This window comes from Nelumbo lutea, chromosome 8 (genome assembly GCF_056320005.1).
Source record: "Nelumbo lutea isolate HS-2025 chromosome 8, American lotus-T2T, whole genome shotgun sequence".
Lineage (NCBI taxonomy): Eukaryota > Viridiplantae > Streptophyta > Magnoliopsida > Proteales > Nelumbonaceae > Nelumbo > Nelumbo lutea.
This window is the reverse complement of record NC_142691.1, coordinates 20,375,158-20,386,535: the sequence shown is the minus strand read 5'-3', so window position 1 is coordinate 20,386,535 and position 11,378 is coordinate 20,375,158. Positions and strand designations below refer to the sequence as shown.

The window sequence follows — 11,378 nt, the reverse complement described above, 5'->3', positions numbered from 1 at the left end:
GAGAGAGAGAGAGAGAGAGAGAGAGAGAGAATTCATTGCCGCCACTAGTGCCTATATTCACCACCTCACCAGTGTTTGAGATTTGAAAGAGAAGTGAGAAGAGGAACGAGAGAGAGAAAGAAAGAGAAAGAGAGAGGAGATGACTCATTGCCAGAATTGTTGTGTCGGTGAATGTTTGCCACCTCACTGATTGTGTGGCTGCCTGAGAGTGTGAGGACTAAGGAGGATGTGAAGAGAAAAGAGGTTTGGCTAAGGGGAAAGAGGAGAAAGAGAAGAGAGGTTTGGCTTAGGATTTTTTAAGTTTAATCTATAGGTCGGGCTTAGGCCGAGCTATTTTGGCAAATCTTGAGCCCGACTCGAATTTATTACGGGCCAAGCTTTTTAACCCGAGGTTAAACCCACGGGCTCATTTGCATGTTCAAGCCTGTTCGGGGCCTCGGCCGGCCCATGAACAGGTCTACACGCCACGTATAAACTTTGACCCAACAGGAGGTTGGTACATATTTCAAAGCTTGTACAGATATCTGCACGACACGTGGTTAACATTGTATGTTTAAAATTAGAAGTGGTGATGACTGATGAATGATGATATTTTGGAGTGGATATCTGGGGTCAACGGCTCCTCTGCTACGTGGCTATCGATCTCGCCACGTTGGACCGACAATGACTCACAAGTCTCAGCGACCGACGCGCTGATCGTCATTATCGTAATTTCAAGGAAATTGAGGGGCATGGAGTTGTAAAATATAGATATTCGAAGCCTCAAATTCAGCCGACTTTTAGTATAAGAGGCGAGGCCGGTAATGGAAGGAAGAGACGGTGACTTTCGGCCGCCGGTGGAATCCAATGACAGAGAGAATTTTTTTATGAGTTCTGAGAATTAAAAAAAGTAAAATAATCCATAGACACAAAAGAGATGCCAACACTCATCACGCCAGAATTTCTTCTTCTTCTTCTTCTTCTTCTGTCTCTCGTTCTCCTCGTTCGACCAGTCTGTTCTTATTCGTAGGAACATTCCAAAACCTTTTCTCCGTTCCTATTTGATCCGGTTTCGGGGTTGAGATGCATCTCTCTCTTTGAAATTGCAGTTATTGGAGGAGTTCCTTTTCTTCTTGAAGCTCTGAAGAAAGGAAACTGAAAGATGCTTTGCAGAGTCATCTCCCGGAAGAGAAAAACGGGATCCGTCCCTGTGTATCTCAATGTCTATGATCTCACCCCGATTAATGGCTACGCCTACTGGCTCGGCCTCGGCGTTTATCATTCCGGCGTTCAAGGTCAGCTTCTGGCTTCTCTTTCTATTCATCTATGGATTATAACTTGTTTTGATTCGTTCAGTCCGGCGAACAAGGTCAGCAGTTTCCTCTTTTTTTTTTTCACTGATTTTGTGGCCCGTCTGCTCAGTTAGATACCAGATCTATCAAAACCCTAAGAGAACTGGACCAGAGTAGAATCAATAGAAAGATGATTCCTTGATTTTCATAACTAATCTTCACCTGTAAATCCAGATCTGTTAAATTTGTTAAATTAGCCATCTGTTTTCTGTTTGCTTCCTGCAGTACATGGCGTCGAATATGCCTTCGGCGCGCACGATTTCCCAACAACGGGGATATTCGAAGGCGAGCCGAAACAATGCCCCGGTTTCACGTTCAGGAAGTCCATCTTGATAGGAAGAACGGATTTAGGTCCCAGAGAAGTCCGAGCGTTCATGGAAAAGCTGGCAGAGGAATACACAGGCAACACCTACAATCTCATCACCAAGAACTGTAACCATTTCTGCAACGACGCCTGCCTCAGACTCACTGGCAAACCGATCCCTCGCTGGGTCAACCGACTCGCCAGACTCGGTAAGCGGAAAAAAATGAGCCGATTTTTTTAATATTTTTTTACTGTGCAAAAAATTTTATTTTTTTAATTCGTTCCGAAATCTGAACTGGTTTTGGGTTGATGAATCGAAGGTTTATTCTGTAACTGTGTTCTACCGGCGGACTTGAATGCGGTCAAAGTCCGGAATCAGAGGTCGGAGAGTAACAGGGGTTACGAGGGGGATAAGAAGAAGCTGAGGAGCCATTCAAGCAGGTTTGCTTCTGCTACATCTTCCTCAAATTCCGTAACGTCTACATCTTCATCAACGTCTGCTTCTGCGAAGAGTAGTAGTAGACATAAACGTTCTACTCCTCCTCCACTCGAGTCCTTGCTTTACCGACCTTGAAGGAAGCTTTAATGGCGGCCGTGCTTGAAAACTAGTTCTTTTTTTTTCTAGGTTCTTATCAGAAATTTGCAACATAAAAAAAAGAGAAAAAAAAGGTGGAAAAAGAAGATGAAATTTGTTTTGATGGGGGGTTCTTTTTCTTCTTATTAACGCTAACAAAAGCGGTTGCTGCGGAGGAAAGTGTTGCAGCATTTCCGATTTTCGCTCTGTAAATGCTTTCTTTCGGGAGAAAGCGTTTAGTTTTAAGGTTTACTGAAACGCTGTTTATAGAAGCAATGGCACAGATTTGTTGGTGTATAGTTGTGATTAATTATAATTAATTAATGTTTGATGGTTGGATTGATGGAGCCGGTGGACCCCAGTGATCGTGGACGGTCAACGCTTCGCTGATGGACTGGTCTTTTCGTTTGTTTAATTTCTTTTCCTTTTTATTTTTTAACGGTTAATCGGTTATCCACCGACACGATATGGCCGATATCGACGGGCGGAATAAATGGATGTATCGGTTGGTAAAGCACTAAAGCCGTAAATGTGCTGAGTTGAAGCGACTGACGTGGGGCGTCTCGTCTCAGCCACGCTCTGACGCTCCCCCGCTTATGGTCTGGTCATAGACTCATAGCCTTGATTTGGTTGGGGCGCTGCTTTATTTGGACTTGAGGAAGCACTGATTCCACGGTGCGGGTGCTCTTCCACCCGTTTCGGTGGGAAAGTTATTTGGGAGAACGTATCATTAACATGTGCTTTTAGCCATTTCTCTTAAATTCTATCACAATTTTTTAAAATGTTTATATTCTACCATGTCAGTAAGATTTTATTTTTTAAAATTCACCTTCGTTTCATCCAGCATAAATAACAAATTTCATGATTTAGAGGAAAAAAGTCTTTTTAATTTTTGTTTTTTTTTGTTTTTCTTTTTTTGCATTTTTAGTGTTTTGTTATAATTTCTAACATTTTTTATAATTTTTGCTTTTTACATTTTTTTATTTTTTATAATTTATAAAATTTATTTTATTTTTTGATATTTAATTGCAATTTCTGTGTTTTTTATAATTCTTGTGTTTTTTTATAATTTTTATTTTTTGATTTTGTTTTTTAATTTCTATAAATTTTATAATTTGAAAATAATTTTTTATTTTATTTGCAATTTCTATATTTTTAAAATTTTTTTTGTAATTGTTTTGTTTTTTGTCTATTTTATATTTGAAAATTTTTTGAACTTTTTCTTTTTTTTTATGTTATATTTTATATTTTTTAATGAAGATTAAAATGATAATATATTATCACTCATAATATGTTTAATGTCAAGTTAGTGACATATAAGTTTTAGACAAGTTATGGTGAATTTAAGAATGCTAAAAATTTATGATCAATTTTAAACTGTCCATTTTCAAAATAACTTTGGATCTTACAAGATTTTTTAAGAAAATGTAAAATTATTATGGTCAGTGAGAAATATTTTCCAATTGATAAAATCCCCTCCCCTTACAGCGGAAGAGAGGTCAAGAGATCGAATTAGAGTAGTGAGTTTGAGGAATCGTGAATATGAGATAAGGTGTATGTGTTGTAATTTGGGTTTCCTTAACGATGAAGTAATGCTGTAATGCTCTCCCTTGGTTAGCTTAGGTCTTTTCATCTGTTTCCACCTGGCGGAGCCGGGAATTTTAGAAAATCAAGAAAATGAAATATGGAATAGAAGAATTAGGGTTCGAGGAAAATTGGCCTGAAAAAGGTTTGTAGGGAAACCAAGATCCACTTTATTACGTTTTTGACGCAGCTTTTTTTTTTCTTTTATTTTACTTTTATTTTATTGGGGGGGGGGGGGGGGGATTGTGAAAAGCTAGATTCAGCGTTTTGGTCTCTAAACCACATTAAGCTTTTATGAGTTGGAGCTCAATGAACTCATGAATTTAACCGGGCTTTTATATATATAATAATTTTTATATGTACAATGTTTTATTTTATATACATAATTTTTTATATTAGAAGTTTGGCTTACAGTCGAGTTTTAATCAAATTGAGCTCGAACTTTTGAATCGAGTTGAATTCGAACTCAAATCTCTGACTTGAATCAAATTCAATCCTCATGATATTTTGACAAACTAAACTTGGATAGTCAATTCGCCCCTACTTAAACCTATCCTAAGATATAAAATGAAACCCCAAGTTCCATTTCAATATGAAGGACAAGATTTGATTGAATCCATGTATTAACGTCTCAAATCTGTATTTAGGCAAATATTCGGGGTTCCATCAGATGCATTCACAACCTCAGACTTTTGAGTTTTATTTCAGATCTATTAATAGGTATATGAAGCCCGAATCCAACTTTTAAGTTGTGGATTTGAGTTGAGTCAATCTGAATATTTGAGTATTGGAGCTCAGTTCACTGAAACTGTATCAGGTTCGAGCTTGACTTGTTTCAAAGTTTGTAAGTTCGAGCTTGATTGCAAGTCAAGTTTTTTCTAAAAATTATTTATTAATACATACAAAAGGTAAGAATTATAAAAATTATTTACTAATACATAAAAAATAAAAATATTATATATTAAATGTTATAATACATATAATAAAATTATTTATTATATATATTTATATGTATATATATGTATGTATGTATATAAAAAAATATTTATTTATTATACTAGGCTCGCAATCCTCACGACCGAGCTTCACCAAGATCCAACTCAGCTTAATCATCAAACGAGCCTATATATCAAACTTGAGCTTATTCAAAAACTCGGTTTAAAACGAACCAAATCAAACTCGAATAGCTATGAAAAACTTGGCTCATGGCCACCCAAATTCCAGTCACGCTTTTCACTTGTAAGTTACGACAGGCCAATCCAACCTTCATGCAGTTCCTATATCTTCCGATCCAAGTCAGGCCCACTATATTGGCTCAATGGCCCTATATTATACAGACAGCGACGTTCGAATCATCTACAACTTTGCCCGAAATACTGGGCCAACCAAAATAGACAGCCACATTCACATCAACTCATCAAGTTCATACATATGAGGCCCATTATTAGTCTGACGTCGTGGATCATGATTGGCCCAGATTTGGAGTCTAGACCATGAGGAACATGGAATCATCATAAGTAAAAAGAAAAAAAAAAGAAATCAAGTGGTGGAATGGACAGACATGGGTAAGGGACATGAGAGAAGAAGGGCAAGACACAGAAGATTCAAGACTTTGGAAAGAAATTATGTGAATACGAATTTCCTGTTGTATGAAAGAAGAGAAAAACATTGGCTCTGGCCTTCCGGGTATCGTTTGTTACGTAACTGAAACCCCTAATGGATGCCATTGGCAAATGAAACACAGAATCATCTGGATGGTGGCACATCAGATGATCTTTTGGACTGGCTACATCGTCCCTCCATGGGGTAAACTGTAATGGAAGTGGTTATCATATATCTAATAAACGAGCTTGAACCATCACAATCAAAGCCAAAATTATCCCCCCACCCCACCAATATGGATGGTGGAGTCTGTTCAGTCCGTGGGAATAAGAGACTGAAATAACCTATTCTGATTTCAACTGTTGGATTGGTGCTGAATCTGAATTCCATTCCTATTTCTGCTGGAATGGCATTTTCCCATTTGAAGGATAGTGATAAGGTGTACACACTTAGACGGACTTTACTGTCACAATGTGATGAAGAGCTTGCCTTTCTCTGCGTTTGAACTTGACCCTCCTCAAGAGAGGATGCCTTGTGAGTTATGACCAACTTAATATGAGTATAGTGGCAAAATCAAGAGTTATTAAAAGCTTACTGTCATTGTTGAAGATCGGTTTACTGTCATGAGATGGGCTTGTTTGGATAAGCTTTTGGTACTTTTGTGATGCAGATAGGGATAGAGAAAAAGAAAAGGAAATGAATTACTGGTCTAGTAAGGCAACTAGGCAAAGTCATCACATGTAAAGTGATATAAGAAGTCATAAAAGCTTTTTTACCCAACTTCTTTATGAAAGAATATGCTATTTTATGAATCTTCTTTTTCTCTTTTTTAGATTATTTATGGTCTTCAAAGAAGAGCACTTCTATGTTATTTTACTATTGTGCTCAAGGATATCAGAGAGGAAAAGTGGAAATGATCCTTGATTATTGATGAAGGAAGATTTGGCCTGACCTCACAGTTATGCGACATGTGGCAAAAACAATAGCTCGGCACAAAAGCGAGCCTAAGGCGCGAACACTAAGGGGAGACACCAGTGGACCAAACTCTCTACTAGGGGCCCGAACTCACCCTTGGCCCCAAACCAGAAAGTAATCCAAACTGGCCTACCTTATAATAGTTCGGGATACACTTCACCGAACTAGCCAACCTTGTAACAGTTCGGGATACACTTCACCGAGCTGGCCAACCTTGTAACAGTTCGGGATACACTTCACCGAGCTGGCCAACCTTGCAACAGTTCGGGATTCACCTCGCCGAACTGGTCAACCTTGTAACAATTCGGGGTACACCTCACCGAACTAGCCAACATTGTAATAGTTCGGGGTACATCTCGCCGAACTGGCCAACCTTGTAACAGTTCGGGGTACACCTCGCCAAACCGGCCCGCCCTATACATACCTCCGAACTCAAGACTTCGCATCGCTCACCACTCCGCGTCACCTTCCGAGCACCAAAACCAAATAAATCGTACCATGCCTGACACTGAAGAAGTCCGTACCCGAGGGTGCCGCACCGGACTAACTTGGGATCTGACGCTTGACGGCCGCACTCTAAACGGCCACCTGCCACCGCCACCCGACACCCGACACCGCCATCTCCAGTTAGAGAGACGGTTAGGCAGTGACGGTTCTGTCCCAGCAGAAAGGACGGCAGCCGAATTGATAGACGCAAGAGTAATCATACCCGACTTAACAAGGGCCTCGGAGCGAGTGCGCGAAGTGTTTATAAAACTCCCTGCCCCCAACAAACAAGGTATGTGAACTTTGCGCTATCTGGTCTACAATTTGCCTTTGAGAGATTACTGACTTGAGCTTCAGAGTTATCACACCGGGTTCCCCCCGAAGCTCTCATCTTCCTCGTTTCAGGTCCCCCGACGCTCTAACTCAGAGACGAATTCGTTGACAGCTAAGACCGGTCGGATTGCGCTCCATCAATTATGATTGATAAAAGTTTGAATGTGTGACATATGTTGGTAGTAGGGTTGGATTTGAGTCGAGCTGAGCTTAATATTTGATTATTCGATCTTATCACAATAGAAAATTATGAGGCTTAAATTTGGGTTTGAATTCGATTTTAACTAGAAACATCAGCTCGAATTCAGCTCAACTCAAAATCTCATAAATTCTGTTTTGGTTCCGCTTGATCCGATAGTATGTCAAGTTTCATACAAAAAAAATTATAAATATGAAAAATAAAAAATTATACGTACAGAAGCTATGCGTATAAAATATATATATATATATATATATATAAACTTAAAAAAATATTATACATAATATAATTTTGCTTAGACTTGTAAACTTTACGAGCTGAGTTTCACTGAGCTTGATTAGCAAATAAACCTGTATATTAGACTTGAAGTAGGCATAAAACTCAATTTACACCAAATTTAAATGAGCTTTTCATGAAGCAAACTCGAATAGCTCAAGAAAAACCTGATTATAAAGTGGAAGTTTCTTTTCTACGAATGTTGGATTTGGAGCCCATACCAATGATAAAGGTAAATCAAACTCTTCTATGTGAAGAGTGGGCGGATCTAGACAGTCCATCTGATAAGCCACAAATCCAAATCAGCCAGAACTTGTGATCGCCCTGAAAGGAATAGCTGTCGAATATTCCTTATTTGATCAAACAGATAAACGTTGATAAAATGACAGTGGAAAAGGGCAATTGGGCCACAACTTGGCTCATGGAAAGAGGTCCACTAGACGATGGATCCCCTTTCTCTTTCAGAAAATGTCCCATGGAAATCACTCAATTCAACCACCTTTTGGACCACAATCACACTAAATTCAGAATTACGGCAACCCTAAAACGTACCCAACTTTCTAAGTGTATAAACAAAAGCTCAACGGAAATTTTATGGCGATGTTTTACAAATCGATCTGAAATTGAAATCGTTTTAGCCATCAGTTTTTGGGTCAACAGTTTGACCATCTGGCCTGAATGATCAGTTTGTGATGTTTTAAAAAGATTGGCCTGAAAACCATTACTCAGGTCAAATGGTTCAATAATTCAACCACCCAAGTCAACTGGTCACTAACCAATTCAATGATTTTAAGTATTCTCCCCATCATTCTCTCATCTTTTCTTCTTTATTCTTTTTTGTTGGACATACTTGGGGATTTAAAATACAAAAGAAAAGTTTTGAATAATGCTGGTTGGGATAATAACCAAAGTCATAGGTGACGGCATGACTTAATATGTGTTTGGAACCGTGGATATTTATTGACTAAACGTTCTATAGTTGATTTGTTTGAAAAATCAAGAAAAGCAATAATAAACTCATTTATTGACACTTAGGCACCACATCAACAAAATAATGAATAAACACCAACATAAAAACTTCCCCATTGGTAGGCATGGACATAAACCAAAACTTACTTTTGCAAGTCCATGGTTCCAAATACTAAACTAACGTCTATGTGGCAGCTTTTATTTAAAAAACGCCTATGGTTCCAAATACCCTCTTAATATTTGCCCTTGTAATTAAACTGCAACAGATCATTCCATTCTAACAAGTAAAAGCAAACTTTTCATTCAAATTTCAAAGTCTGGAGCAATAGAAGAGCTGCTCAATTGCGAGTACAGTCGCGTCCCCTGGGCCCCTGTCTCTGAAGACTACCCAAAAGCTTTTGCCTTTTGCATGCGCTCCGTAATGAGCTTCGGAAGTCGCCCTTTTGAGTTTTGACCCAACACAACACAGCATGCGTTGTTTGTCTCCATTCAAACAAATTTTTTTAAGCCCTCCGGAAAAAGTGGGTCGGTCGGTTCTGGTCCTTCTGGAACTCCTGCTGGAGTGTCCCTTACGCCTACGGTTTGGTAAGAAGAAATGTTGCTTTGAAGGACAGATGGGGTAAAGCTGCTTTTGTTTGCAGCTACTGATCTGTCCATTCCCAGGCTAGGAGTCCAGATTGGCTCCCAACGTTATTGGCGCCAATGCGATAATAGAAAATAGGGCTTGATTTCCTACCAGCAAAAAACTCTGTTTTCACATAGCATCAAAACACATATTACGAATATCTTTGATACATATATATTTAATTTACGGAGAGATGTTCCCAATCTGCAGCTCGATTCTCCAATATCATAACCATCAACGTTCCCATAAAACATGCCGAGATTTCTTCGTTGATATGAGTTAGGATCTGGTCCCAATGCAGGGTCCAACACAGTCCCAACTGCCATCGTAGCCATACATGGGCAACTAAGGATGTCATTGGGTTGGGTATATTTAACGGACCCAAACCAACTAGACTGATTATAACGGTTTTGATTCCATAAGTCACTTCTGTTTTTGCCTGTTCCAAATTGATTTAGATAATAGATAAGATTTTTTTTTTATAATTTTTATTATATTTTAAAATTTGAAATGGCAAATTTGATAGATAATAAATAAAATAATATTAATTAAAAATATATAATTTAATATAGATAATTTAGTATGTTCTATCACTTTTATTAAGGATAATAAATAAAATAATACTAATTAAAAATATATAATTTAATATAGATAATTTAGTAAGTTCTATCACTTTTATTAAGGATATGTTATCAATATTTAAAATTTAAGTTATTAACTTCTATTTAAGTAAATAAATATAGATTTCAGTATAAACGGACCTATCAGATTTAGACTTGATAAACACAACTATTAATCGGGACAGTTTTAGGTCTATGATTTTGTCTAAATTAATACTTGGTTCAGAATTGATTCTACCTAGACCGATTCAGGCCTGACCAAGTTCGGATCTCCTGCCCACACAAATTTTGCCCATGTCTACCGACATAACATCGCAGCCACACATGGAAAACATCTCATCCTCCTATATAATATTATGTAGGGGGAGATATTCCCAATTCACGGGAGAAGTGCGTTGTGGGTAGACGTGTGCAAAGTTCTCGTGGGCAGGAGATCCAGAGCCAGCCTGACTCATTGACAGCCCTATTAGGAATATCTCCCCATGTTCTATTGGGACAATGTGTTGAGACCAGATGTAGAGTTGTGAAGTGTTATGACATGCTCCCAACAAAATCCATTCCAACATGATCTTATGTGGCACATCTCACAATAAAACTAGGTGTGCCATGTGCAGATTCGAACCCATCATAAGAAAAGAAAAGAAAACATGGCTTGTGGATATCTACCCCAAATGGGGCAGGGTTGGGGATGATTTCCCCCCATGGGGATGGGAATAGGGAAATTTTCATCCTCATTAGCGGGAACGGGGAGAGCACTCCCCACCCTACGGGGACCCCGATCCCAGCCCAGTGGGATCCCCACTAATATATATGTATATATGTATGCATACGTTATATATGTATATATGTATGCATACATTATATATGCATATATGTACAAATATGGTTGAATTTGTTTGAATATTTTTAATAGGATTATAAATTTTAATTATTTTATTTTTATTTTTTAAATAAAACAAAAAACAAAACAAAATAGTTAATATTATAAAAAATCACGGGGAATGGGGATCCCCACGGGGATCATCATTCCTGTGGGGATGAGGATGGGAATAACTTTGTCTCCGTTAACGATAACAGGGATGAGAACAGAATAGAGATTTTCACGGAGACAGAAATGGGGAAAGGCTCCCCGTCCCTGCCCCACCCCGTTGCCATTCCTAAACTGGATAAGAGCAGAATCACGGTCTTACCCATTGGTGATGATGGTTAATAGAACACATAATCTGGTTGCAGAATTAATTGTATATTTCATAAAACAGACAGCTTGTTCAACACGAAAGTGCTTTTGTTGCATGCTCTACTCCAAAAATAAGACATAGCATAAGTGCTTTTAGATAATCAGGGACATCTCAGACAGTTGGTCAGCTGTACTCTAAACCTTTAACTTTTTTTCTTTCTATTTTTTTTTTTGAAAAAATTCCATTTTATTATCCTAAACTTTGGGGATAGTGTCAAGTTATTATCTGAATTTCAAACGTATCTACAGTATTTAAATTTTTA

The 11,378-nt window shown here is 38.2% G+C and overlaps 1 protein-coding gene across 1 annotated transcript; it reads left to right on the top strand.

Annotated features, from left to right (window-relative positions):
- Positions 1–704: 704 nt before the first annotated feature.
- LOC148843223 (deSI-like protein At4g17486) lies at positions 705–2,506 on the top strand. Its single transcript, XM_088958201.1, has 3 exons — positions 705–1,274; positions 1,557–1,844; positions 1,956–2,506. The coding sequence occupies exons 1-3, from the start codon at positions 1,142–1,144 to the stop codon at positions 2,207–2,209; spliced, it is 675 nt and encodes a 224-aa protein (XP_088814327.1). The 5' UTR covers positions 705–1,141; the 3' UTR covers positions 2,210–2,506.
- Positions 2,507–11,378: the final 8,872 nt, after the last annotated feature.

Excerpts from the sequence above, each read along its gene's own strand:
- LOC148843223 (XM_088958201.1), top strand. The coding sequence starts at position 1,142 with ATGCTTTGCAGAGTCATCTCCCGGAAGAGAAAAACGGGATCCGTCCCT. Across the intron at positions 1,275-1,556 it reads TTATCATTCCGGCGTTCAAG|TACATGGCGTCGAATATGCC; the intron begins GTCAGCTTCTGG and ends TGCTTCCTGCAG. Across the intron at positions 1,845-1,955 it reads CAACCGACTCGCCAGACTCG|GTTTATTCTGTAACTGTGTT; the intron begins GTAAGCGGAAAA and ends GATGAATCGAAG.